Genomic DNA, 27,254 nt, shown 5'->3' with positions numbered 1-27,254 from the left:
TCGCTCTGAAGAAATGCGGCTGGTTTTGTCATTTATGGACTTTATTCGAGCGTGAAACGTGTCGGTTTTTTATTTGACGCTGTGTTTGCGTATGGGAATCAATTTTGGCCGATTTTCTCGTCGATCCAGTCTCTAAAACTGGAAACTCGAGTGAAGATCTCCGGTAAGCCGTGTCCGCATCCGCCACGTATGAACGATGAAATGCCCACTTGAATACCATTTGTGTTGACCAATGGACCGCCAGAATCACCCTAGAATAAGTTGAAATAAAATGATTGTACTTTTAGTTATTCATATAGACAGACGCGATATGGAAGCAAAGATACTCACTGTACAGGAACCTTGTCCTCTTTTTGAAATAGTACAAATTTGCGTTTCCCCTACGGAGGTTCTGTAATATGACCTATTACATTTCTTCGTGTCAGACACTTTGAATATGATATACTGAAGTTTTTCGGGCAAAGTGTCGTCCTGAAATTCCACGTTTAAAGTTTTGTAAAACAAATCTTTTATGAAGAGTTTGGACATTAACTTTCTGATCTCTTTGCTTACCTCGACCCTACCCCATCCAGCACTAATAACGCTTTCGTTGATATCCGTAGTCGTATCTTTCGAAGCAAGTTTGATTGGCTGGACGTTATCGTTAAACTCGATGTTTTTGTTAACTCGCACTAGGCCAATATCACTTTTCAATGCTGCCGTGGTGTAATCATCGTGATAGATGAGCTTTTCAGCTTGATACGCTTTGCCTTCGAATTTTGACGTACTACCAACTACAATTTTGATTTTACCGACCTCCTTACTGAACATGAAAATCAAAATTTATAGAATAACAGTTGAAAAATAGAGAAATCATTCGATATTTTGCGAATTCTCACCCTTTGAGGCAGTGCGCGGCGGTTAAAATCCATCGCTCGTTGATGATTGAGCCACCGCAAAAATGAAACGGCCTTTGTAGAGATACCTGGTATGGGAAGTGACCTTCCGGAGCTTGGGAACCTCCATGAATTCGCGTTCGTCTCAACCCTAAACAAATGTTAGTACTGAAGTGAAAGACTCATACTTATGCTTTTTTGCCTTAGTTTCTCTTACCGTGTGCCAATACGATGATTGAAATCAGAAAAATTGTAGTGCTTATTACTTTCATATTGTTAATAATGCAGAAGGCTCAACGTGTTTCAACGAACTGATATGTCGCTATCAGAATATGATTTTACCGTCTTTATTGAGTATGTTTGATTTTTAAACATTCGATTCCACTCTTATTCAGAAGATACGTGATGTGTTGACTGATAAGAATTTGAAGATAAAATTTTTTGAATGAAGTCTTTTGGCATCTCTAAGTATTGTTAGAAGGGATATGAAACTGAATTATTTTAATATTTTGCTCATTGTAAATTTTTGAATACTTCTTTCGTAACAGTATGTACTCATTCTTTTCTAAAAAAAAAATTTGGATTGACAGGGACAATAGAATAATAGAATAAGTTAAAACCAACAACTGCTTGTCTTTATTGATTGTATTGACATAGATTAATTTTTAACCAGAATTTTGATAAAATATTGAAACGAGAAATAGTATGACAAACTTTTCAACCACGTATTAGTAACTTGTCAGAGAATATGATTCGAATATGTAATTACCGCCTTGATCTAGTTATGAGCTATTTTCTTATCTATCCAGTCGCGGAAGCTAGAAACTCGAGCATGTATATCAGGAACTGCTGCCCCACAACTTTGATATCTATGTGAAACAACGCCGACTTGAATACCATCTCTATTAACGACAGGTCCACCCGAGTCACCCTGAAAAATACGATTACATTGCAATGCCCTTACAAAATCGGTGTAGTCGTTTACGAATATCTAATACTCACGATGCAAGCAGTTCCGCCCCTTCTAGCGAGCGTGCAAAGCTCCGTTTTAGATACCCTCGGTTCCGTCCTCTTGCATTTATCGAAGTCGTAAATTTCCAATATAATGTATTGTAGTCGTTCGGGTTTGCTATAATCCTGAAATTTCATTTCAAATGATCAAAACTTGTCTAACATATAGTTTTAGTTTTATTACCAAACCACATTCGCGTTAATTCAATCGCTTACCTCAATTCTACCCCAACCAGTCAAAACTACGATTTCATTGCCATCAGCCTTCGTGTTCTTTGAAGCTAGTGTGATCGGTTGCACCTTGTCGTTGAAATGAATGTCTCGGTCAACGCGCACGAGGCCAATATCATTTTCGACCGTTTTCGCATCGAAACCTTCGTGGATAATACTTCTTACAACCTCGTATTCGGTTCCTTCGTATAGAGAATTTGTGCCGACCACAACTTTTATGTCATCCTCGCTATTCATAATAATAATGTTAAGAATACATTTTTTATCGTTCTTATATTTTTCGATTCGACTGAATATTCTTACTCTAAGCAATGCGCAGCAGTCAAAATCCATCGTTGATTGATAATTGAACCACCGCAGAAGTGACCTTTCTTTTCTGTTCGTAGTGACACCTGGTATGGGTATTGTCCTTCGAAAGCAGTCGAGCCTCTGTGAATTCTTGTTCGTAAACCTGATTAGTACATAAATTTAATAATTTATCCTTATCAACGATATTTTTAATAATATTATTATTAATTACGCTCACTGTGAATCGTCGCAACGAGAGACAGGAGAAAAACGATGGATGTTAATTCTTTCATTGTGGAGTTGTTGATTATTGGGTGTTCCTGATACAATAATCGTCGGTTTTCTAACACCGATGCTTTTTATATACAATTTTAAATACGTCTGCTTGACAAAGATTATTTCTTTTAACTTATCGTAATTTATTGGCCGATAACATTTAATTTTGTATGGTAATAAAAACTAAAACTCAATACAATTAAAACGTATAAGACCAAGCGTCTCTGTTACTTCCAATGTTTAACTTTAATTTACATCTGTCTTTGCATACTAATCTTTTTATCAAACAAAATATACTCGCACTTTGAATCGATCATAAGGAAATTCCGAATATTCATGAAACCATGAACAAAACTCAACCCGGAATCGCAACAAAGCAGAAACTTTTTACCAAGAATTCATACACAAGCCTTCAACCTCTTGCCATTCGTCTTCGCAAGCCTACTTTTTTATCATCCACCTTTTCCACTCCTCTCCACCTCCCCAGAACAAAAGAATCCATCCGCATCATTCCCCCCCAATACCGCACACGCCGCAGTACAGCACCTGCAGCCAAATATTGGTTTCCCTCAACTCCCCCGTGCGCATACACACACACACACACACACACACTTTCGCTCTCGCTCAGTCGAGCAAATCCACACGCGCGTAATTTCCGGCCTCGCGGCAGCGCGATTCACGACGACAATACGCGCGGGCCAAGCCGAAATAAGCGAAACAGAGCATAACGCCGCCGACGCAAGCCGAATGTGTAAGCGGACAGAGCGAATCAGAGCGCGCAGGCAATACAACGCGCGCGCGCGGGAGGAATTTTTCCGGGATTCTTTGATATCAATTTCGAGAAAAGAATGCGCGCCGCGGGCGAATCGCGCGAGTTTTATATGCACGCGCGGCTCGTCCTCGCGCACAGGTGGATCGTGTACCGCGGCCTCCCCCTAGGCGCCGATTTATAACCCGGAATCGAGCTGTCGGAGCTGAAAAAAAGAAAAACATTGAGTTATGGGATATCGCTTATTTTTCGGGGCTGTATCGTTTTTAATAGCGAAATACTTGTAACGCGATGATAAAAGCCGCTATCTTTTTCGCTGGAAAGCTCAGCCGTATCTTTCAGCGATTCGAATGCGAGAGAGCTGACTCTCTCACTCTCGCTGGTTATAATGGTTATTTACCATATGAAGGCGGGCCGTATGTGGCGGGCGATGTAGCCCGCGCTTGCCGACCGTAAAACGCAGCGCGTTATGACCTCTCCCTCTTGGCGGTTTCCTCTCGAAACTTCGAACAACAACGAGTCCCACTGCAGTGCCGGCTGTAAATTCAAGATGTACGACGTTAAAGCCGGCCAAGCGATCCTTTGTTTGAGGAGCATCGCGCGCGAATTACGCCGTCGTGAATTAGGCTTTATCATTGTAATGAAGCTCAACTTTCAGCCTCTGATTATATGCGTATGTACACACACGCTTCATAATATGCTTCATGGAATATTATCGCTATACAGCGATTCTGTCATAACACACGCGATGAATTCCTCGTGTGTCGTCGATTTAACCATACATATTTCATCGTATCAGAATTATACGGCTGCGCAGTTATTTCGTATAATTTTACAGACTCGTAACTTTTACGGTATTTCCCGCGCGGAATACATGTAAGTGGAATGAAATAGACGATATAATGATCCTGCGTATGTCTGTGCTCGCGTGCGGCTGCCGCGCTCGAATGGATGAATAAATTTCCGACAGAGGGCATATTATGTACCTCTGAGCAATTATGCATCGTATCGATGATATTTCGAGCGAATCTTCGCTTCAAGAAAAACCTCGAGCTCTCGCTCAAAGACGGCTGATTTTCACACTTTAGCGAACGTTTAGGCTATGTCGTTGAAAGTTAGCTCGTTAATTCTCGAGACGCGTGTTTTTCGCAGCAGCTCTCGCTCGATGCCATTGTCGTTGAATTAACACACACGCGGCTGATCCGCGAAATTTCCATTGTCCGAATCGGCGCTAATTGTCGAGCCGGGAGAGAATGGACGGTAATCACAATGCGCGCGAGAAAAAGTTTCAGCGCGACTATATGGAATGCGCGCAAGCTCGCGGCATGTGACCCATTGTGCCGGAGCCGTGTATTGTTGTGCGTCTGGCGAACGCGCGATTCCGTTATTTAATGACGGTGTGCGTTATCGGAGAATTGTGCGATGCATTAATTGAAAAAAGGCGAAAAAATTATGAGTTATCTTTGTATTTCCCGCTCTCTAAATCTGTTCGAGTGATTTTTTCACTCTAAAAAAGAGTAGTTCATAGAATGACTCGCCTTCGAGTGAAAACTATGAAGTCCCTATCTATAGGTTACTCGTTGTAGAGTGATTTCTATTGTCTTTGTTCGATAACTCTTTAAAGAGTAAGTTACTTGATAAAGAGCCCTCTCTTCGTCAACACGTGCTTCGTTAGAAAATGTGCAAAAGTGTTTGTTGCAGTATTTTTAACAATATAGGATGTCGACAATGATATCAAAGTTGCCTGAGGTGAGATGAAAATATATATTTACGATTTGTATGTACATACATATATGTGTATGCCTATGCAATGTGCATGTATACGTGCATACATATAAAGAAGTTAGGTTAGGACATTAACAATAATAACAAATACTTTGTGTTTTTAGGAAACTTTAGATGCGTGTGATGCTCTAGACTCCAACATTTTGTATCATCTCAAATGTAATTGCAATACCTAACCTCAACCATAACCTGCAAATCTAAAATCACCCTACCCATAGCAAAGAGTGAAAATATCACTCTTTTCAAAAGTTAGGAATTACTCGAAGCCGAGTGACTCAATTTTGGCGGAAAGCTTAGAGTGATTTATCACTGGTTTAGAGTGATTTTTCACTCTAAGAGATTTAGAGAGTATTATCAAGCGCCACGACAAAGAGATTCCAAAAAATTTAATTTCTGCGGCCGTAGAACGAAATAATCCTTTCACATCGTTCAACCCAATACAGTACTGTACACCTGCAGCTAAATATTGGGAGACAGAGTGGGCGACAATTACATCGCACGCGAGAAAAAATTTCATCGACCGTAAATGAAATGCGCGCAAGCTCGTGGCATGTGGCTTATTGTGCGAGAGCCGAGTGTTGCGCGTTATTAGTGGAAAATCGTGAGACCAATTTATAATTATTATTACACCATAATATACGGTAGATTAAAAATCCGAGAATTCATTCAAAGCTCAAGCTCTCACGTGCGTGCTTCTCTCTCTCTCTCTCTCTCTCTCTCTCTCTCTCTCTCTCTCTCTCTCTCTCTCTCTCTCTCGAATATATAACCAAAAAGCTAATTACCCGAGCAAGTCCGGAAAAATTCGCTACAAAAGACTTTTCTCTATATTTACAAAGAATGTTCCACTCCACCAGACGCACGACGCAGACTCTGGATAATTGAAGTAAACCCGCGTGCTCTCTCTGTGCTGCCACGTAGGTGTGTATGTATACGCATACAGGCGAAAGCTCTCAAAGCCTTTATATTTTCCTGCTCCTGCGCTTACGGGGAAAAATAAACCGCGATTTCGCTTAGCCCGTCCCTCGCGCGTGTACGTGCAGCTACACGTCCGGGAAATCCGCATCTAATTAAAAGTGAGCCGAGGAGATGAAAATATGCGAAAGCCCTTTTTCGGATGACCGTCGAGCTCTATTTTAAAAGTCCTGTCCTTTGTACGCGCAGTATTCGGGCTTGATGAATTACCACGTTACATTCGACGAGTCTAATGAAGTCGAAAAATAAAGAGACGCGATGCCGCAACAATATACAGTCAGCAGTACAGCGTAATACCCGAAAATCCAGCGACACAACGCGTACGAGCATAACCGCCTTCGTCCGAGCTTTAATTAGCTCGGAGACTCCTGCAGCTATTCGCAAAGCCAAAAACTCACCGGCGAAGGTACAATGCTACCCCTTTCCCTCCCTCCACGCGCTCACATATCCACCTGCTAATTAAAGGTCGAGTCGAGCTCGGCTTACATCTGATTCTTCCAGCGCTGGAGCTTTTTCATGCGGTATAGTCTTGCCGGAGTCGAGAGAGGGAGAGCTTTTCGTCGAAATTTTATAAGAGATGCGGCTTTTGTTCGTCCGGCGAGTATATGGCGTGCGGTTAATGAAGAGGATTTCTCGCTCTCTCTCTCTCTCTCTCTCTCTCTCTCTCTCTCTCTCTCTCTCTCTCTCTCTCTCTCTCTCTCTCTCTCCTTCCGTGTGGTAAACACGGCTAAAAGCTCTTTTGTATATCTCACGGGGAAACAAAGTACTGAGATGTAAATGCGTTTCGCAGAGTGGAAAAGCTTTCCACCCAGAGAGAGTAGGTGAAATGATAATTTTTAATAACCCGCGCATCGGACTATATAAAAATAAGTATCAACCGAAACGAGAATGAATCGTAAACTCTAGAGCGAAGAATGTTATACACAAATTAAAATTCTTGAGAGAAGACTCGCAAGACAATAACACAAAGTCGCGTCCTTTTAAACTTTGCGGGCTACTAGTCTCGCCTTCGTGATGATGAGTAATTCGGAAGCGGAGAGTTTTTTAACATCGAGAAACTGGGTCGCGACCCGCTTCCCAGTCGCATAATAATCGCGTCGGAGCTTCATTTCTGGGAAGAGTATATACTGTAGATGTGCACAGTGGCTTTTATTATCATTATGCATACGGAGCGCGCGCGCGAGCGTTTTTATGAGATTTCGAGGGTATAAGTGGCGACTGCGACGGAGAGAAGCTCCGCGGCGCTGTCGTTGTGAGGGAGATGAAAATAAGTTTTCGCCGAGTTCGCTGAGCGTTATTGTGTGTATTTCTTGGTTTTCTCTCTCTCTCTCTCTCTCTCTCTCTCTCTATTTTTCGGAGAAGCGGAATCTTGATTGCTTTTCTCGTTGCGTATGCATGACTGCGGGTGTGCTTATTTGGATGAAATAAAGCAAAAGGCGGTTTCAGCATAAGTATGAAGGAAGTATGAAAATAATACCAGGGAGTTAAATTAGGAGTTTAAGCAAACGTCGGTCCTTCAATCCACGAGCACAGCTCGTGGATCATCATCGCCATCAGAATCGAAAGGCCGATCCGTTTATCCTAAAACCCTCTCTCTCTCTCTCTCTCTCTCTCTCTCTCTCTCTCTCTCTCTCTCTCTCTCCAGAGTTATGCTTATCCCGACAACCCATAGACGAGCATAGCTCCACACACGCACATACAGTCCCAAGTGACGGAATCTCATTTGCGTTCGTTAGCGCCGCAGAAACTCGTCTATATACGTGTTCGCTCTGTCGGAGAGTTGCGAATTCAGTCGCTTTCGAATTTCCCAGCTAGCTTCGCTCTTCGAGTTTACTCAGCGTCGATCAGTCCACAGTCAGCTCCCCCTCTCGGTTTTGCCTGTTTTATTTATTTCGCTGCGCGCACTGCTTTCTCGGCGTTATCGATGAAACGTCGATTTTAGAGAACTGCGCTCTCACGTCGTGGCTATGGAATTATCGATGAATTTTTCAAAAATTCGCATTTTGAGATCGGACTGACCGAAGTATGTATATAGCTTCCTTCGGTTACTCTGCTGTAGATGACATTAAATTGTCCTCTCCCGAGTGTTTTTCTAGTGCGCCGGGGACGTTATGTCCCTGGGGCTGTACGATGTCGTATACCCAGTGTCCGATAACCGACTCCTTCTCCTCGGGAACAACCTCGCAGCCCTGATATCGGCTTCCTTTCCTCGAAGCTTCTTACACCGTCGTAGCTTGAATCTATTGCTGCGTTCTTCGTCATTTCCTGTTTCTTAACGAGGTAGACTCTATTTTTTCTCTACGTCGCTGATTTTTACGCGTATCTTACATTCCGAGCGGAGAGTGACCTATTTTCGCGTATTTAAGCCGACGAGAACTACCGTACAACTGCACTCTATCAACCACCGCAAATTCATCCTCCTCTCCCATCGATTAAGACCAAACATTCAAACTGTCCGACTCGAGCGCAAATGGAAGCCCTCCAACTCGCCAAAGTATTTCGGTAAATGAAATTCCTCCGTTTGACCAGATACTGTTTTGCAGAGGCGTTTCTAATTAAGCTCGAGCCCTTCGAACCTTATTCGCCGTATAAATTGAACCAACTAAAATATTATTCTAAATTTTAACTCGAGGCCACCGCGGTCCCAAATGAATTCCGGCCCCCGAAATAAAGCAGGGAGAAGCTGCAGCTTACGAGGAATTAGCGAAAAAGCTCGAGCTTCGCTAGATGAGCTTATCGGCTCAAGGCTTATTCAAATGTAACCCAAGGCAAGAACCTGCTAATACGAGCTTCGGCTACAGGACTTTGCGTGTTTCGTTGCGTCTCTAAGAGGCTGTGCTTCTGCTTCGCGCGGTTTGGTTTTATTTTTCGTTTGCATTTGTTTTCGTACTCGTTAAAAGCTGCGACGCAAAAGGCCGAATCGCAAGCTCCGAAATTGTTCTTCGACATGTTCTTCCACGTCGCGCGGACTCGTAGAAATGCGGGCGACGTCTATATACGTACAAACACTTTACGTTAATTATCATCGCGGATGAAGCTGCAAGAGTGTAGCGAAGCTCGTCCGGGGAAAAGTAATTATTGTTGCCCGGGCGTCGGATCAATTGAAACTTCTTCGGCTCGTAATTGGATATCTTTCGCATTGAAATTCACGGACCAACTTAATTCTCTTAGCGACACTATCAGTCCGTCTCCTTCTTCTTCCTTCTTCTTTTTTCTCTGCAGCGCAGCGAGCGCTGTCCCTCGGAATTTTCCTTTTTCGCCAGCTCTCGAAACAAAATCCACTTGGCTCTCGTTACCCCCGCGTCCTTTTTGGATTATCGATCGTCGCCTTTAATTATCCTCCTTATACGCCGCTCGTACGACAGCCAGTTCGTAGCCTCTTGGCAGAGTGAATTTTAACTTTTTGCGAATAGTTCGTATTATCTCGTTACACACATACATCCATCTATTTCGCGCGGCGAGCACATTTCCATCTCGGCCATCAATCAAGCCGCAGCCGCAGCTCTCATCCGTTTAATTATTGCTTACGTGCCTTAATTTAATAATTCACCTTCGCTCATACTTTATTCCACACGGCTCCGGCAGCTCTCTCTCTCTCTCTCTCTCTCTCTCTCTCTCTCTCTCTCGCCTCTAGTTTCTTTATTTTCTCCGCCCTCTGCACTCGCTTCATATGCACCTTGCGTTCCACCCGTCTCCCCCTCTCCTTTTCGCTTCTATCTGTTCCATCAGTTCTCGCGCGCAGAGCTAGACGTAGGTATACCACTGCAGCAGAGGGAGAAGCTCCTCTTTTCCTGCAGTACAGCGGCTCCCCGCATATCCGGCTGCTTATCGCGAGGCAAAGTCGGAGAATCTCCGCGGCCCTGTCTGTTTCGCGATCTCTCGCTTTAAAAGGCACGCCCGCGGAACGGAGTGGCGCGTAAGGAGACGTGTGTGTGTGTGTGTGTGTGAGTATATGGAGGAAAGAGAGAGCTTTGGACGCGAGCCAAGGGAAGACGCGCGATTTGATCAGCGCTGGAAAAAAAGCGAGCCTCTGCTGGGAGGATGTTGGTTGCTTTTTTTATTGCTGTGTTGCGAGGATTTGCGATTCGCCCGACGCTCTATAAGCGAGTTTTCAATTTTCCTGAAGTTTGCGCATGTGTACCGCTTTCTTTTTTATTTTGCTCGGGAATTGAAAAGGGTTTTGCGCGCGCGCGCACGCTCTGGGGAGGATTTGAGAGCGGGTTATTTTTTAGCTGAATTATGGGACCGAGTGCCGGGGGATTACGCTTGTTTATTAACGTGTAATCGCGTCTGACTGGCTTTTTCTACTGCGACTTGGTTAATAATTCGGACGTGCGGTTCGCGCTAATGCCTTCGAGCTGTATTTATGAGCATGGAGTTCAATTTGTAGACCTTGCTTATTTTTAAAAATAAAAAATAACGTAATAATTCTAATTCAATTTTTTTTTTTCAGTCGATAAAAGAGACTGCGGCTGCTCCCGTTTTACTTCGCGAATCGCCCGCGTACACTTCAGATTCAAGGCATCTACGTTATCGGCCAGGCGTCGTCTGGATGACTCATGCATCACACTGCAGAATGATGCGCTTATACACCGATGTGTATACTCTGACAGCAGACAGCTTCGAGTATTTCTCAATGCAGCACATAGTTACCTTCAAAAAAGTATGTCTTGAACCTGTCGAATAGCTGGTGGTAACGTTTCGTGCATCGCGTGGCATAGATCCCTGATAGTATAGTGGTCAGTGCTCCTGTCTCAATAACCGTTTCAAGCAGCAATGCTATGAAATGAAAAAAAAAACCAGGAGGCCGATGTTCGATTCCTCGTCAGGGAGAAATTTTTTTTCATTCCTATATTACGTGAAAATTCAATTGTTTCAACTAATGGATCAACGAAATCTTTGTAAATGCAGCTCTCGACGCTTATATAGTTATCAAAGGATGACGCACAAGCTGTCAGCGTTTCGTACACCGCAGTCGCATATCCCTGATAGTATAGTGGTCAGTGCGCCCATCTTATAAGACTTAAAAGCTTAAATTGGGAGGCCGAGGTTCGATTCCTCGTCAGGGAGAATTTTTTTTTCCTCGATTTTTCAATCTTCCACGCAAAATTAATTCAATAAAAATCCTTCACCGCAGATTTTTTAATCCCTCCTCTAGAAGACGACGACGCAGTCTCGACCGTATCGTCCTTTACGCGAGATAGCCGTCATATATCTATACACATCCAGGAGCTAGAACTAAGGCCCCCACGCGGTCAATCGTAAATCCTCCTTAGGGTCCCTCCGGTGAGGGCAGTAGCTGCGAGCAGTATAAGATATCGATATCCGCAGTCGAGGCGGTAAGTTAAGTCGCGCCGTAAGTGCCAGTGCGAGCTGCAGCCATCATAGCCGAATTTATGTACGTTAAAAGCCTCGCGATGTATTTTACGACCCTGTATCGATTTTTCCATTCAATGCTGCCCTGTATATAGACGAGTCGGACGATTCACTTCTTTTTACATGTTCTTCTCTTTTTCTTCAAAATAATTAATTCTCAGAAAATCGGACGACTTCATCGACGTTGGCGTCGAAACTAAACTCGACGGAGCAAACGCAGCGCTGCGCTAAAGGAGCAATTTGTTGTCTGGCAACTTATTTCCGCGTCGGCGCCTGTGTAGCATAATCGAGAGACACTGCTAATGTTCCTCTGGCCTAATTATACGTTTCCCTTATTTCCGCGCATACACAGAGAGCTCCTTCCCGTCTTGTTCTCGCACTTACGCGCAACCCTTAAATTTTCCTCTTCCTCTCTGCTATGTGTACAGTCTCCAGCCGTAATAATAATCCCTGCTTTGTTTCAGCAAAACTGATGCTTCGTCCTTTCAATTTTCCCGGCGCGGAACTGTCGTTTCTGCGCGGGCGAGTTATATCTACCTTGATTTATCTCGATTAGAATATTCGGTATTGAAATTCAGATCGATGTAAAAATCGGCTGAATAGCACACACACACAGATCCCCGGCATAAATCCCCCATAGAGTATATGTATATCCCGCACCCACGAGCATAATAAAAAAACGTACGACGCGGGCACTAACTCAAAAAAAGGCCTCTATTGCCCTCTTCATCACTTCGAGGCATAATTCTCCTAACGAACAACGCGCGGCTGCAGTCGCGCGAATAAAAAGCCAAAAGTTCTGTAAAACCGATTTTTTTTCGGCGTCGTTTCCCATCAGAAAAAGTTTCGTCAACGACGCGCTTCATTTCGCGCGTTAGAGCCGCTTTGATAAGGCGCGCGCAGGGACAAAGCCTACACACATATACACACTGCAAGGCAACAGCTGCGCTAATCTTTACGGGGATCGATATGGCCGAGTGGACCGGTTTAAATTGAGCATCGTTAAACGCGAAACGACTCAATATCCGCGCGCGCGTATATAAAGCTCGCACGCGCGTGTGGATATATACCTCTCGTTATACGTACCTTCCGCAACGCGTTTCTCGCTTTGTTTCATTCGTCCTTCTTATTTTCGTTTTTTTTTACTGCTCTCTCTCTCTCTCTCTCTCTCTCTCTCTCTCTCTCTCTCTCTCTCTCTCTCTCTCTCTCGCCGTAGGTATTATAGCCGTTATACGGCGGAACACATCAGCCATTAGATTACGACTCGGCGTTTAGTTTAGTATCCCGAAACTCTCGTGCAGCAGGAATAATAAACAATTCTTCTCTCAAATACTCTGGGCAAACAGATTACTATTCATAATCCCTCGTCGGTGCGCGTTACGCAAGACAGACGTATGCACACGCTTGTGTATAACTCTCTCTCTCTCTCCCCCGCAATATGCAATCGACTCGAGAAACTCTTGCCGAAACTTCCCCATATGAATTTCATTTTGCGTGTAACCGAGGGCTGCTCGTGTTTGTACTACATTCCAGAACTCCGAGAGCCGCAACTTTCGACGCTTATTTTACGACGACGCGAGAGGATTACGCGCGAGTGGAGACGAGGCTGTAACTAGAGCAGCCGCGAAATCTTTATGAAGAGCCGATCCGATTTGCATGGGATCGAGTTTCGCGGCCGGGCTGAAAATCCGCCGATGCTAATCTCATCGTAGACAGGATTAGACGACGACGAGGACGTTCTCTCGAAATTGATCGGTACACATAGGTGAAAAAGCTGGCGACGCCTCTTTTCGAGGATTGAAATGTACAGTTATACGTGTGCCGATTTTCGCGATCGGTTTTCGCGTAGCGCAGATCGTTGCTTGATTGGAAACATATCGGCTGCCGAAGTATTTTTCTCTTTTTCTGGCAATTGCAGCTCTGGAAAGTGAAAAGGGATTTCCTATTTGCCCGATTTCTGATCGAGAGCTCGCGGGTATCCGCTTTTAGAAATTTATTCGTTTATCGATGTAATTTAAGCTTCGGCTCTCCGCGCGTTGTCTTCGCTATGGAGTTACCGAATTATCGATTTTACTTCGGTCTACCGCCAGCTCTCGAGCTGTACATAGTTGCTCGAGAAAATGCGATTATGCGTCTTAAATTATTCAACGGGGAATAATGGCGTTACACCCTTTCGGTACGTTTGATCTTTTTAATTCTGCACATAAGTATCGGGAGCGAGGCATCTCGTTGATCAAATCAAGCTATGGAAAATACGGCTATTATAACTAGTCATGATAAATAATTGGAGGCCGTTATTGATCGCGGGCGAGAAGAATTTATCATCCTGGTAGATCGTCACCGGATGCTCAATAATTTACAATGATGAAAATAGCGATTTAAAAATGTATGATTCTCTAAGAAGATTGTAACGAGGCCTGACCCACTTCTGGTTCACATTGCTAGTAACGTTATCGTACCGAAAGCATTAACGCTGCACTCGTCTCTTGGACCTAGAGATCGTGCGTTTTATTCTTTCATTTTGCAATGCTATTTGTTTGCGCATTGTTTTTCGGTACACTATAGTGTTCCACTTTCAACGACTGGAGGCACTAAACCAAAAGGAACTCGCGGACATAGTTGCCCTAACTTCCGACGTCAAAGATTTTTACAAATCCTCTGGTGTTGTAGCTGTCACCGATTTTCGACCAGCCAACTACGACCGTATAAGAATAAGTATTCACACAACATAATTATTTCTGAATCTCAAAGTAAGTACAATGTATTATAACCTGCAGGATTTGCATTCGAACTAAAGTTGCTAAACGTCATCCACGCATTTTCCAAGCGCAACATAATGGCACAAGCTATAAGCTACGAAACTCTCAACTTTACCATGAACTTCGAGATGGACGGCCGAGCCGCTCACTCTGCAACTCCTCTGTTCATGCTGTACATCTACAGCCCAGACAGAGTTGACTTTTTTCGCAAAGTCACGAAAGGAAGCGACGTATCCAATTTCTCGTGGTTCGTTTTCATCGACAACGAAGCCAAATTGGACTGCGAATACCCACGGGGCACTCCGTTTAATTTAAACATGGACATGAGAATGATCATCAAGTGCGAAAGTAGTCAGATGATCAAGAAGTATTTTTCGATTTTCAAGAATATGACCGAAGTCATGGATCTTGCTACCTGGTGAGCGGCTTGTGCTGTTGAACGACGATAACTTGTTGCAAGTTAAGAAAAACATGCAGGGTATAACTTTGAGGATAGCCAAGATAAGATAAGCTGTTTTTTATTATTAGAACTTTCGCCTTCTAACCCCATTGACGTCTTGTAGCAAAAGGTTTCATATAACGATCCAAACAATGCCTTGAAGAATTACCTTGCGGACCTCATGGGAACACTCTCGAACATCGGCAATTCCAAAACTAAAGTGGTCCTGGACGTTGACGAATTTGGCTTTTTTAATGCGGCTACGCAAGAGTCGGTGGGTCTTATGAGATCAATGAACGAGAAAGAGGCTGACATTGCACAAGTGGTTTTCAGCGTGGCCACAAACAGAATGCCAGTTATCGACTATACGTTGCCACTGGTACGCGCGCAGACGAGATTTTTCGCTAAATTACCCGATGATGTGAAGATTCAGTGGTCGGCGTATTTTAGAGTAAGATCTTGAGATTTCTCCTCGAGATGCCTCATGCTGAGCTAAGTGTGATTGAATAAATTTTTCACAGGTTTTCAATAGTCAAGTTTGGGCTTTAATAGGATTTTCCCTGTTATTTTTTCCAATGCTCTTGACACTCATGAAAAACAAGTTCGAAAAGTTCATCGGCATTCATTCGTTTTTTGGAAACTTTGTCGACATGTTAGGTGTCTATTGTCAGCAAGGTCTGCCAGGTATATTGGAGTTCAAGCGATTAAAAAATAAAATTTGATAAGTCGTTTCTAATACCAATGTATGATTTCAAAAAATTTAGAACCTCCTGTAAGCGTATCATTAAGGATGTTGTATTTCTCGATACTCATTCTATCACTGATCCTTTACGCCATCTATTCAGCTACAATAACCAGTTACATTGCAGTTTTGAAGACTGATCTGCCTTTCTCAACCTACGACGAATAAACCTACAAGTTGGTCGTTTTGCGAGGCAGCAGGGATGAACAATTAGTCGTAAGAAGCAAATCATTTAATTTAAAAATTTAATAAGTAACTGGGACTTTGCATGAAAAAATCCCATCAGGTAAATTAGGCCCATCATATTTTTTCACGTATGTCTTTGGCATGTCCTATACCCGCGCAGCATATCTTTACCTACATTTTACTTATTTTAAAATACTGAAATAACGGATTTTTTCATGCTAAGACCCAATCAGACTTTTTTATAATAGCATTCAGGAGATTGGCTGTTGGGACCACTCAAACATAAAATAAAAATACACGAAGAGTTGCCCTTAAACATACGTGATGGTTTTCATCAGGTATAGCAAATTTTGTTTAGAATACTCAAGGTGAAAATAAAAAATTAATAATGCATTTGAAATAAATGCAGGCATGCAAAGAAAAAGTTGCGTTTTATGCGAACGATGTTTTGTTCGACGGGGTAAGTAATTATGTGCCATGTGACTAGGAATGTTAAAGACTACACGCAAGGAGGACCTAGCTATGTCACTTACGAAAAACAGTCCGTACACGGAGACGATTAATTATAAGTATGCAAATTTCACTCTAAAATTAACCTATTTCTCTGAGTATGAATAATGATCTAAATATTCGATTTTCAGTATCTTACGTCTTCAAAATCACGGTATAATGACACGGCTGAATAAAGCATATTTTTATAAATTACATCAACTTCCTGAAAATAGACCAAGAGTAGTTACTATCTCTGAAATCATACCTCCTTTGGCTATTTGGATAGTTGGGGTAGCCAGTAGCTGGATCATATTTTATATCGAAATCTTATTACTCAGAAAATGCTGTTGTGATCCAAGGCCATCATCGCATATAAGTATTTGATGCTGGTGGAAATATCACTTATTCAAAAATAAAGTATTCCAATCAAATTTAGATACTAAACTGATTATTTTTTGTATTACCTTTTACTGAATCCTAAGCTCACAATTTTGTTGAGTAAACGCAAAATGAAGTATATTATTTACTTTATTGTACGTTCATGTTCTACCGTCATTATTTTTAATATAAAATCCAATAAAATGAAACAACTTGCAAGCATCGGCAAAGAAGCTCGCAGTGGCAAAAAATGGAAGGTCGTTATTGATCGTACGTATATTTTATCAACGAAGAGAAAATTTATCATCCTTACAGATCGCCACTGGATATTTCAATAATTTACACTGAAAATCGAAGTTTAAGAGTTTGCTTTATGATTCTAGTAGAAGATTGCACTAAAGCCTGACCCACTTCTGATTCACACTGTTAGTAACGTTTTGAAAGCATTACGTTGTAAGTACTCATTCTCTTTGTCCTCGAAATACAGCGTTTTATTTTTCATTTTACAATGATATTTTATTACGGACTGTTTCTTGGAATACTCGTGTATAACTTTCAACAACTAGAGGCACTAAACCGGACAGAACTTGTGAACTTCGTTGCCCTAACTTCTGACGTCAGAAAGTTCTATAAATCCTCCAGTGTTCTGATTGTTTACGATTACCAACCAGCCAACAGTAGTATAAAACAGTATAGAATACACACAGTTTAATTATTTCTGTATATCTAAGAATAAATACCACGTATCATAACCTACAGGCTGGGAATTCAAAGAAGCAGTACTAACCATCATCAGAGAATTCTCCAACCGCAACATCATGTCACAAGTTATAAGCTACGCAACTCTTGACTTTACCATAAACTTCGAGATGAATGTCAGGCTTGCGCAGCCCGCCAACCCTCTCTTTATGCTGTATATCCACAATTCCGACAATCTTGACTTTTTTCGTAAGGTCACGACAGGACGAGACATATCGTTTTTCACGTGGTTCGTTTTCATCGACAACGAAGCCAAGTTGGACTGCGAATATCCACAGGGCAATCCTTTTAATTTAGAAATGGACACGAGAATGATCGTCAAGTGCGAAGGTAGTCTGAAAATTAAGAAGTATTTTTCGATTTTCAAGAATACCACCGAAGTCGTTGACCTGGCTATTTGGACACCAGGCGAACAGCTTGTGCTAACGGATGACGATAACTTGTTGCAGGTGAAGAAAGATATGAAAGGCATAACTTTGAGGATAGCTAGGGTACGACAATTAACTTTAACTTTAAATTTATTATTTATTTTTTCTATTGGTAAAATCGTGATTTCTAATCCTTTGACACCTTTGTAGCATAAATATTTAGCAAACGAACCAAACAATGCCATAGCTAATTACCTGGAGAGCCTTGTAAATACACTCGCAAACATTAGTAATTTCAAAACCAAAGTGGTCCTAGAGGTTGACCAGTACGGCTATCGTAACGCGACGACGAACCAGTGGGTCGGTCTCATGAAATCGATGGATGAGAAAGAGGCTGACATTGCTGAACTGTTGTTCAGTATGTCTGCAGATAGAATGCAAGTTATTGACTATACGATGCCACTGATGCGCGCGCAGACAAGGTTTTATGTTAAATTACCCGATACTGTGAAGATCCGTTGGTCGGCATATTTTCAAGTAATATCTTGAGACTATCCTTGAGACGATTTATAATTAAAACTATGTAAAAAGGTAAAATAAATTTTACGCAGGTGTTCAATAGAAATGTATGGGCTGCAATTGGAATTTTTCTGCTGCTTCTTTCAATAGTCTTAACATTTATGAAAAATGAGCATGGAAGGTTTGTTAACGTTCATTCGTTTTTTGGAAACTTCATAGATGTGTTGGGTATCTATTGTCAACAAGGTTTACCAGGTAAATTAGATTGTGAGTGATTCAAACGAATTAAAAAAATAAGCTAAGCCAAATAACAATGCATGATTTCCAAAATTTAGAACTTCCTGTAAACACACCATTAAAGATGTTGTATTTCTCGATACTCATTCTGTCACTGATCCTTTACGCCGTCTATTCAGCTACTATAACCAGTTACATCGCAGTTTTGACAGCTGGTCTGCCTTTCTCGACCTATGATGAATTTTTGCACAATAAAGCATACAAACTGGTCATTCTTCGTGGGAGTAGAGATGAACTCTTAATCGTAAGAATCAAAGCGTTTAATTTATAATTTTTATAATTAATTCAATGTTTCAATTGATAGCATTCAAATGATTGGTTACTGGGACCGCTCGAGAATAAAATGAAAAAACACGATGAATTGCCCTCGAACGCATATGAAGCTTTTCAACAGGTATCGCGATTTATTTTTAATGCGTAAAGTAAAAAAGAAACAATAAATTAAACATTTGTGAATAATATAGGCATGCGAAGAAAATGTTGCGCTGTATGCGAACGAAGTTATGTTCGACAGTATCAGTGAAGATGTGCAATGTGCATTGGGATGGTTGGAGACCTCACGAATCGAGAACCAAGCGATGGGACTTACGAAAAATAGTCCGTATACGGAGACTATAAATTATTAGTATGCGAATTTATCTTCTAAAATTCTCTATTGCGTTGATTATAAGTAATGATCCTGATTTTTTATTTTCAGTATCTTACGTCTGCTAAATCATGGTATATTGTCACGAATGAAGTCAGCGTATTTTTATAAATTAATCCAGCTCCCTGAAAACAAACCAAATGTAATAAGTATCTCTGAAATCACACCTATTTTAGCTATTTGGCTAATTGGGGTAGCTACTAGCTGGATTATATTTTATATCGAAATATTATTTTTCAAAAAATCCTTGTACAAATCAAAGAAACCATCGCATATAAATATTAGACACTATACCTGGCGAAGGTATCATTTATTCTTGTATAAGATATATCAATTAAATTTAGATACTAGATAGATATGTTTCGTATAATTTGTATGCTGATACTAAATTAGTCTTTTACTTTTTGTGCCTATACTGTGTAACAATCATCGATTTTTAGTTCTCTTTACCAGATTTACGTAGCTCGTAATTTTAACCATTCAATAAAGATAACAATAGGGCCCGTTGTGTAAACGTAGAATGAAATGTATCATTTATTTTATCGTAATTTTATGTTCTTCTGCCAGTAATTTAAAATAAAATCCATTTACTAACATCCAATTTGTTGTATAAGTGAAAGTGCATCTCGTAATAAAACATCATACGCTATTTAAATCAATGCAATGCTCATTTCCTTTACATACATGCAACAAGGTAAAAGCATTTGTTTTCACACAGTTGTAGTTACAATTTTATCCAGTATGAACAAAGTAGCAAAGACTAACGGTACTTTTCTCTAAAAGTAAATAATTTTAGTGTTTAGATATTATGAAAATGAAATATAATCACGTAATACTTTTAATGTTGCTTCAAAATTTGAAAAATGTAAAATCAATCTGTCACTTTTCTCAAAAGTATCAAGAAATAGTAGACTTTGCGGCTTTGGTGTATGATATAAATGATTTTTACAAGTCATCTGGTGTCATTCTAGTAGCCAGTAGAGACATTTTAAATGGTATAAATAAATTCATGTTTAACTTTATTTCATAATTATTATCAATCAATTTTAAAAATTCAAAATCTAATTGCATAGAAAATTGGGCCTGTCAAAAAATAGCATTGAACCTGATAAAGCAATTCTCATATCATAGTATTACATCGATATACATGGACATTGATTACTTTTCTTTCAAAAATGTGATGAAATTAGAGTCTGAGATTTCTCAAACTCCATCTAAAGAACCTCTTATTGTATTGTACATCGACGAAAAAAAGACACTGACTAAATTTCAGTTTTTAAAAGGTCACGAATTATCTATATTTCCGTGGTTTGTAATTTTTGGTAACAGAATTAACATTGACTGTAAAAACCCACAAGGAAATCCATTTAGTTTACAAATGAACACAAGAATGATGGTTTTGTGCCAGAACCATGTTTATATAAAAAAATACTACGCGATACTTGCTAACACGACTGAAGTTGTGGATTTAGCAACGTGGAAGCCAGGAGAACACGTAGTTTTTCAAAACGATGACAACTTATTACAGGTGCGAAAGAACATGAAAGGGATCACTCTTCGCATCGCAAAGGTAGGCATTACTCTTAATTTAATAACCTAATATTTAAAAAGTTAACTACAAAAAAAATCATTAAACTTCGTTTCTGTATTAGCACAACCATTCGTCCATCGAACGTAATAAAAATGTCGAAGACTATCTTGAAAATGTTCTAAAAGCTCTTGAAAATGTCAGTAATTTTAAAACGGATACAGTAATTCAAACAGATGCATTAGGCCATTTTCACAATAATCGTTGGACTGGTCTTGTGGGAACCTTGGCTTATAAACAAGTGGATCTGGCCTTGGCTTTATTAAGTATGTCGTCACAACGACAGATCGATATAGACTTTCCAATGCCTTTCTTTCAAACGCAGATTAAAATTTATGCCAAAAAACCTAAAACAACGTCGATTCAATGGTCTGCATTTTTTAAAGTAAGGCTAAATATTTGGTTTTCAAAGTATAAATGCGAAGCATAAATTAACTGAAATAAGTATTTATTTTAAGGTATTTCATCTGCAGGCGTGGATAGCACTTGCATTATTACTACTACTTATAACTCTTCTATTAACGCTGATAAAGAGCTATTTCAAAAACAAATCAGTAACTATGAACTTGTTTTTCGAAAATTTGGTGAATGTCTGGGGTATATATTGCCAGCAAGGTTTAGCAGGTTATTTAAATCCGTAATCATTCAAATTATGATTTGATTCAACGCACACTAACATGATAATTTCGTTAAACAGAGAATCCGTTTAACATACCGATACAAGCAATCTACTTATCTGCGCTTGTACTGTCCTTAATCGTCTTTTCAATCTATTCAGCTACAATAACGAGTTATATCACTGTTCTAAAAACAAATTTGCCATTCTCTACATATGAAGAGTTTGTGGAAGACAAAAATTACAAACTTGTTGTTCTGAAAGATAGCAGAGATCAAACTTTGATGGTAACGATTTAACTAGCAATTGATATAAATATATGATATACTCATTTCATTGATGTACAGGATAAAGGTGATTGGTTATTGAAACCTCTTAAAGATCGTATAAAAAAATACGAAGAATTACCTACTAATCCATACGATGGTTTCGAGCAGGTACTATTATTACTGTTAACAATAAATTAATTTCAGTTTTACTTGATTTTTATACTAATAGGCTTGCGAAGATAACGTAGCCTTCTATTCCGATGAAGTCATGTTTGACGGGATCAGCCTTAATACAAAGTGTGTCTTGAAATCACTAAATATGCCACGCAAAGAAAATCAAGCTATTGCTTTAGTAAAAAATAGCCCATATACAGAAACATTTAATTATTAGTATGTAAACGTTTGTTTGTAAATTATTACACAACTATTCCAATTACATGATTGATATTTGTTCTGCAGCATCATTCGTTTTTTAAATCACGGAATAATATCCCGACTTAAAAGAGAACATCTATACAAATTCAGAAAAATGCCGGAAGCTGAACCAAATGTAATAAGTCTATGGGAAGTCATACCTATTTTAGCTATTTGGATCATCGGAGTTTCAATAAGCTGTATCATATTTTTTATAGAAATATTGTATACACTAAAGCTTTCTGCTCAACGTGCAAGACCGCGATTGTAAAGTTCTTACAGTTGATTGCCATAGGGTGCATTAAAGTAATAGCAAGCAATTAAATGAAATAATTATTTATTATTTAAATTCTTTCTTATAACTGAAATCATTTCTTATCCCCTATTTTCCAAACCTGTAAGATACCGAACGTATAGTTTTAATTCTATCAATTTTTTTGTTTGAATTTGTCCATACAAATAAGAAACACTTGTAAATTTTCCTTTGTCAATTATTTTCCATCAGAATCGTTATCATAATACATTTCTTTTTCCTGCTAAGACGATTGGAAATTTTGCATACCAAATACAGTTTACAGTATATAAAGAGCCTCAGTAATCGAGAAGCCACATGAGTCCATTAGAACAAGTAGTGCCTTACAATACCTTTATAATGAAAGAAGTAACAAGTATCATTTTCCTGCTCTCTATTATTGTATCAATTCACGGTAAGCGAAACTAATATGGCATTGTTGCTTCCAATGATGTCGAAAATTTGAAGAAAAATTCTTGATTTTAAATTTCCTTCAATAATATAAATAAAGCTAGGTCTCTATAAACTTATAGTTCTTTTAGCGAAAAACTTTTATTTTTTATTAATGTCTGACTTGTAAAAAAAAATAAAATTGTTTTATAACATTAATAAAATCATAAACAACTTTTTTTTTAAATTATTTAATTTAGTACCAAATACAATCACAAACCACAGAAGTTATCACATCTCATACCAATGAAGTCAAAACAATGCAGCATCATTATAAAAAAGTAGAAATCCAGAAATGTGCAAAGTTATCGCATATTTAAACAGCAGCGAGAAATAAAAGCGTGTCTCTATTTGATTGTTCTACCACGCGAAAAGTGGTTTTCTGTCAATCTCCCGCAAGAGAGGTTAATCCACTTATCATCCCGTCTTTCAACACTTGAATAAACGCAAAACTTATACTTCTAGAAAATTCACATATTATATCCTGTCACTAAGATTATTTACATAGCATATCAAATTAGGAAATAAATTTTGCACAAATTACTGATAACACTTACGTTATCGAAAGTAAACGAATGTGTGTACACTTGCCTACTTTTCAGGGTTACGAACACGAATCTATGGAGGCTCAGACGCTCCCGAAGGCAGGTACCCATATCAAGTGTCACTACGAAGACCATTTCACTTTTGCGGTGGTTCTATCGTCAATGAGCGATGGATTCTAACCGCCGCACATTGCCTCCAAGGGTAAGAATTAGCAGAATTAGTAAAAAGAATATCTGAGAAAAAAATTGATCCATCATCTAAAATGTCTTATACTTGAATTCAGAAAAGATGTCAAGACAGTACAAGTTGTCGTTGGCACTACGTCGCGATCACAAGGCAGCGGCACAGCTTACCAAGCTGAAAAGCTTATCTATCATCAAGGTTACAGTACGGAAAAATTCCAGAATGATATTGGCCTGGTGCGTGTCGACAGAGACATCAAATTCAGCGAAAAAGTGCAACCGATCGAACTAGCTAGAAAAGACACGATTGCCGTCGGCGAAAGCGTTGTTTTGTCTGGATGGGGACGAGTTGCGGTAAGCGAACGTACCTATAAAATAGTTTGCCAACAACGTTTTACTCCACCACGGTATCTTTTAACAGCTCTTGCGTAAACTTGCAGGGAGACAACAAGCCTGAAAAACTGCAACACATTTTGTTAAAAGTTTACGACCTGGAGAAATGCAAGACGAAAATGTCGCATCCAGTAATCGAAACGCAAATTTGCACGTTTACGAAAAAGAGCGAAGGATTTTGCAAAGTGAGTAATTCTACAAAAATATCAATAATAGAATTTTGTAATAAAAAAATATAGTTCTACAAGTATGTTGTGGATTTTAGGGCGACTCCGGTGGACCCCTAGTTAACAAAAACGGTGTCCAAGTCGGTATTGTAGCGTATGCACGAGGATGTGGAGCAGGAAATCCTGATGTCTATACTCGAGTTTCCAGTTTCAGCGATTGGATCGATAAACAAATAGGGCAGCATTGATCTGCACGCAGGAGTAACACAATTACATCAGTAAAAAATTGTTGCTAAAAGAATTATTTTTAATGCGACTGTAAAATAAAACCGTTGTACGTGTAAATAATTAAAATCATCACTTTTATTTGTATAAATGTATGCCATATTTCAGCCTGTTCAATCTTTACTGACCACTCAAACCTCCAACTAACGAATCAAACATAAAACTTGGAAAAAATTCAGTCGAACGCATCGAAGCCGGAACTTTCCTTTTAAAAAATGTGTAATATCGAGCGTAAAACCAGAAGAGAGCTCGCGCGAGCGCGCGCTTGCGATATTCAATTTTCAGCCTTCCATTAGCAGGAAAACTTAATCGATAAATCCTTTTTTGGTTAAATGCGCTATGTCGTCGTCGACCTCCTCCTCTATATCCTCGTCGCACGCGCGAATAAATCAGAGCCCCGTTCTCGCGCCGCAGCGAGCTGTATATAGCACACCTCGGCTTTTGTGCGAGAGCAACTTTTTGCGCCGCTCGAAAGCCCTTTCTTTGTTTCTCGCGAGTATAAGCGCTCATCGCGATATCGCGACTTTTTACTTCTGCGACTTTCCACTTAACTTGTCATCGACGCCTCCCCTAGTGGATTCTCTCGGTTATAACATATTGCTTGGCTAAATACGCGCGAGCTTTTCCACTGCGGCTTTCACTTTTTTGCGTCGAGCGCGAGTTTCGATAAACGTTACGAACGCCTCGAATTCCTCGACGCTGTACTATAATATGTAAGAGTGAGCAATCCTCGGAAATAGAATATTTCATAATCCGCCCAACGCATCCACTCAGAGAACTCCACCCTGCGCGGCCGGCCGTGAAAAAGGCGTCGATCCAGCCGTGAATTCCAATCGCGTCCATCAGAAAATTCCGGAGCGTTATTTCCAGTTTCGCTCTTTGAAGTAGCCGCGCGAGCTGCAGTCTCAAAGTTAAGTTCGGCCCGAGATAGAAGGAAATAAGAGACGGTATGGGTATAACACACGCGGGCAGGTACACTACTTTGGCAGTTCGACTCGTCTTGTTGGCTTCGCTCGCGGAGGTCCGACCGGCTTTGCTCTTATCGCTATACTTTGATTGCGTTCCGTTGGCAAAAGTACGGAGAACTATATACGCTGCTGAATTTTACCCTTTGTAAACCATGTCACCACAGCCGAATAATGTTCAGTGGGAACTTCGTCGAGCATCCGATTAAATATCCGATCGATCGGCTGTGTAATAAGTATACATATACACTACTCGAGGAAAATTCAACGCCGTGTAAAAGCAAACAAAATCCCGTCACCGAAGTTCTCGGAATAAGTCGCATAAATCGCCCCACGGTATTTCCGCATCCTGGCTGCGCGAGCTGGGGAGATATTCTCGGAGCGAAAAAAAAGAAGTTATAGAGAAGGACGAGTAAAAGCGTAAGGGAAAAATTCTCACCCTATCGAAGCACTTCTCTCGTCTTACATTTCTTTCTAGTCCGGGAAGATTGGAAAAGTTCGATGCATCTACCTACATACATATATATCGTTTCGAGCTTGCGCAACGGCCAAGATGTCAAATCGCGATGCATTAAAAGTTCGCTTTTTATCTAAGAAAAAGCGATCTATCGCGCTTTAATTGGTAATTTCTCTTATTGTTTTCATTGCAAAATTAATCAAAGGTACTCATCGATTGCTGAACGTTTTAACTTGCGATGCAGAAAATACCGCGCTATACAACACCTACATCGACGCTAAACTACACCGTTCGAAAAACGAAACCCCAGCACGTACGGCTCCCGACAAACACGTATACGTCTCTGCCTTAATTCGAGAATATACCGAAAAGCATCGGGCGTATACACAGTTCTCTCTCTCTCTCTCTCTCTCTCTCTCTCTCTCTCCCTGGCTGTATAGGATTAACTCGATTACGTCAATCGCGCAACGAGCTCGAAGACTCTCTCGGAGCACTAACTAGACGGATCGATGCTAATGTCGTTCGCGACCAGCTCCTTTATATACACCTGACGTTTCCGCGGAGCCCTAAATAGACGGATCCTGAAATGTCAGCTGTCTTGTCTGTGTCGGTGCGTCGACACTGGAGGGGAGCTTTATTTATACCTCAAAAGCTCAGTCGCGTCGATATTCCGCCGCGATTCCGTCGCTTCGATCAGGCAGATTTTCGGATCGAACTAATCGAACTTTTCGATCTTTCACCCTCTCGGCGTACAATCTCTCTCAGAAGGCGATCAATCCATCATCGGCCATTACCCCTAATTTTCGAACCGACACCGTTAATCTCGATCTCCTATACAGCTGAAAAGATCCCGTTTTCTCTCGACCTGCGCAGCGCGAAGAATAAATCCATCCCAAGTCAAATCCCTCGCTCCGAGGAGACGGACGCAAATCCCGGCATTATAATCGAGATGACGCGAGTCGCACGAGGAAAGGGATATCTCGCTCGTTTTTTTCTCTCTTACTCTTACTCTTCTCAGCCTATAATCCGTTCCATTTCCGCTAGCCGCGAATATCCTCAGTTCGTTACCCGCGTATAGTATTATACCGCGCGCGAAAACGGTTGCCACGACTGCAGAACTCGTTTTTCCAGCTGGCGGATCCGCTGAAATCAATCAGTCTCGCGAGGGGACGAAAATCCGCTGCAGCGGATTTTTATCCCCCGTACACGCGTGATTTTTGAGGCTTGATTGCGATCGCCGCGATGGCAATTTCCCGCAGAGTAATCTATTCTTCTAGCTGTGCGGACTCGCTCGATTTTCCGAAAATCTAATCATCCTCGATATTCAAGGCGAAGTAGTATATTGTCCCTCTCGCTTCGCCGAGAATCGAGACGGAATCCAATTCAACGCTGTTAGCTTTTCCTTCGATGTAAAGCGGAAGAAGGAACTGCGCTCGCGTCGATGGACCAGTATACAGTTGTT

General features: G+C 40.7%; 5 protein-coding genes and 1 non-coding gene across 9 annotated transcripts; 5 read left to right on the top strand and 1 right to left on the bottom strand.

Moving 5' to 3' along the window:
• Window positions 1-23: 23 nt before the first annotated feature.
• LOC107980746 (trypsin Blo t 3) lies at window positions 24-4,734 on the bottom strand. Its single transcript, XM_016983136.3, has 9 exons — window positions 2,644-4,734; window positions 2,421-2,568; window positions 2,103-2,346; window positions 1,878-2,012; window positions 1,656-1,806; window positions 879-1,026; window positions 553-802; window positions 331-471; window positions 24-251 (listed from the first exon to the last, which is right to left on the bottom strand). Exons 1-9 carry the CDS (start codon window positions 2,696-2,698, stop codon window positions 99-101), a joined length of 1,425 nt encoding a protein of 474 aa, XP_016838625.2. The 5' UTR covers window positions 2,699-4,734; the 3' UTR covers window positions 24-98.
• Window positions 4,735-10,627: 5,893 nt separating this feature from the next.
• On the top strand, window positions 10,628-19,915 carry LOC103315876 (probable glutamate receptor). 4 transcript variants are annotated; one of them, XM_016983133.3, is made up of 14 exons: window positions 10,628-14,286; window positions 14,361-15,232; window positions 15,303-15,465; window positions 15,546-15,739; window positions 15,958-16,047; window positions 16,119-16,278; window positions 16,351-17,259; window positions 17,339-17,829; window positions 17,917-18,243; window positions 18,318-18,480; window positions 18,561-18,766; window positions 18,827-18,916; window positions 18,987-19,147; window positions 19,220-19,915. In XM_016983133.3, the coding sequence occupies exons 7-14, from the start codon at window positions 17,088-17,090 to the stop codon at window positions 19,521-19,523; spliced, it is 1,914 nt and encodes a 637-aa protein (XP_016838622.1). In that variant the 5' UTR covers window positions 10,628-14,286; window positions 14,361-15,232; window positions 15,303-15,465; window positions 15,546-15,739; window positions 15,958-16,047; window positions 16,119-16,278; window positions 16,351-17,087; the 3' UTR covers window positions 19,524-19,915. The 4 variants fall into 4 exon arrangements, with proteins under 4 accessions (XP_016838622.1, XP_031780213.1, XP_016838623.1 ...); XM_031924353.2 differs by having other exon boundaries at window positions 10,628-14,820; window positions 14,906-15,232; XM_016983134.2 differs by having other exon boundaries at window positions 10,628-15,232; window positions 16,351-17,256.
• TRNAI-UAU lies at window positions 11,190-11,277 on the top strand. The gene is given in 2 exon segments: window positions 11,190-11,226; window positions 11,243-11,277. It is a non-coding gene; the product is annotated as a tRNA-Ile (tRNA).
• On the top strand, window positions 14,963-15,691 carry LOC107980644 (glutamate receptor-like). Its single transcript, XM_031924182.1, has 3 exons — window positions 14,963-15,232; window positions 15,303-15,465; window positions 15,546-15,691. The coding sequence occupies exons 1-3, from the start codon at window positions 14,963-14,965 to the stop codon at window positions 15,689-15,691; spliced, it is 579 nt and encodes a 192-aa protein (XP_031780042.1).
• Window positions 19,916-19,982: 67 nt separating the features above from the next.
• LOC103315877 (glutamate receptor ionotropic, delta-1-like) lies at window positions 19,983-22,032 on the top strand. The gene is made up of 8 exons (XM_031924183.1): window positions 19,983-19,997; window positions 20,064-20,163; window positions 20,242-20,738; window positions 20,821-21,141; window positions 21,215-21,380; window positions 21,454-21,659; window positions 21,720-21,809; window positions 21,871-22,032. Exons 1-8 carry the CDS (start codon window positions 19,983-19,985, stop codon window positions 22,030-22,032), a joined length of 1,557 nt encoding a protein of 518 aa, XP_031780043.1.
• Window positions 22,033-22,635: 603 nt separating this feature from the next.
• LOC100122055 (chymotrypsin-2) lies at window positions 22,636-24,465 on the top strand. Its single transcript, XM_001605608.5, has 5 exons — window positions 22,636-22,762; window positions 23,400-23,544; window positions 23,627-23,879; window positions 23,966-24,103; window positions 24,184-24,465. The coding sequence occupies exons 1-5, from the start codon at window positions 22,666-22,668 to the stop codon at window positions 24,331-24,333; spliced, it is 783 nt and encodes a 260-aa protein (XP_001605658.3). The 5' UTR covers window positions 22,636-22,665; the 3' UTR covers window positions 24,334-24,465.
• The last annotated feature ends 2,789 nt before the right edge of the window (window positions 24,466-27,254 follow it).

Source organism: Nasonia vitripennis, chromosome 2 (genome assembly GCF_009193385.2).
Source record: "Nasonia vitripennis strain AsymCx chromosome 2, Nvit_psr_1.1, whole genome shotgun sequence".
In the NCBI taxonomy this organism is placed as follows: Eukaryota; Metazoa; Arthropoda; class Insecta; order Hymenoptera; family Pteromalidae; genus Nasonia; species Nasonia vitripennis.
This window is presented reverse-complemented; position numbering and strand designations above follow the sequence as displayed.

Excerpts from the sequence above, each read along its gene's own strand:
- LOC107980746 (XM_016983136.3), bottom strand. The coding sequence starts at position 2,698 with ATGAAAGAATTAACATCCATCGTTTTTCTCCTGTCTCTCGTTGCGACG. Across the intron at positions 2,347-2,420 it reads ACTGCTGCGCATTGCTTAGA|CGAGGATGACATAAAAGTTG; the intron begins GTAAGAATATTC and ends TATTATGAATAG. Across the intron at positions 2,013-2,102 it reads CTGGTTGGGGTAGAATTGAG|GATTATAGCAAACCCGAACG; the intron begins GTAAGCGATTGA and ends ATGAAATTTCAG.
- LOC107980644 (XM_031924182.1), top strand. The coding sequence starts at position 14,963 with ATGGGAACACTCTCGAACATCGGCAATTCCAAAACTAAAGTGGTCCTG. Across the intron at positions 15,233-15,302 it reads AGTGGTCGGCGTATTTTAGA|GTTTTCAATAGTCAAGTTTG; the intron begins GTAAGATCTTGA and ends AATTTTTCACAG. Across the intron at positions 15,466-15,545 it reads TTGTCAGCAAGGTCTGCCAG|AACCTCCTGTAAGCGTATCA; the intron begins GTATATTGGAGT and ends CAAAAAATTTAG.
- LOC103315876 (XM_016983133.3), top strand. The coding sequence starts at position 17,088 with ATGATATTTTATTACGGACTGTTTCTTGGAATACTCGTGTATAACTTT. Across the intron at positions 18,244-18,317 it reads GTTGGTCGGCATATTTTCAA|GTGTTCAATAGAAATGTATG; the intron begins GTAATATCTTGA and ends AATTTTACGCAG. Across the intron at positions 18,767-18,826 it reads GTAGAGATGAACTCTTAATC|CATTCAAATGATTGGTTACT; the intron begins GTAAGAATCAAA and ends TTCAATTGATAG.
- LOC103315877 (XM_031924183.1), top strand. Across the intron at positions 20,164-20,241 it reads CAGTAGAGACATTTTAAATG|AAAATTGGGCCTGTCAAAAA; the intron begins GTATAAATAAAT and ends CTAATTGCATAG. Across the intron at positions 21,381-21,453 it reads TTGCCAGCAAGGTTTAGCAG|AGAATCCGTTTAACATACCG; the intron begins GTTATTTAAATC and ends TTCGTTAAACAG.
- LOC100122055 (XM_001605608.5), top strand. The coding sequence starts at position 22,666 with ATGAGTCCATTAGAACAAGTAGTGCCTTACAATACCTTTATAATGAAA. Across the intron at positions 22,763-23,399 it reads TATTATTGTATCAATTCACG|GGTTACGAACACGAATCTAT; the intron begins GTAAGCGAAACT and ends CCTACTTTTCAG. Across the intron at positions 24,104-24,183 it reads AGAGCGAAGGATTTTGCAAA|GGCGACTCCGGTGGACCCCT; the intron begins GTGAGTAATTCT and ends TGTGGATTTTAG.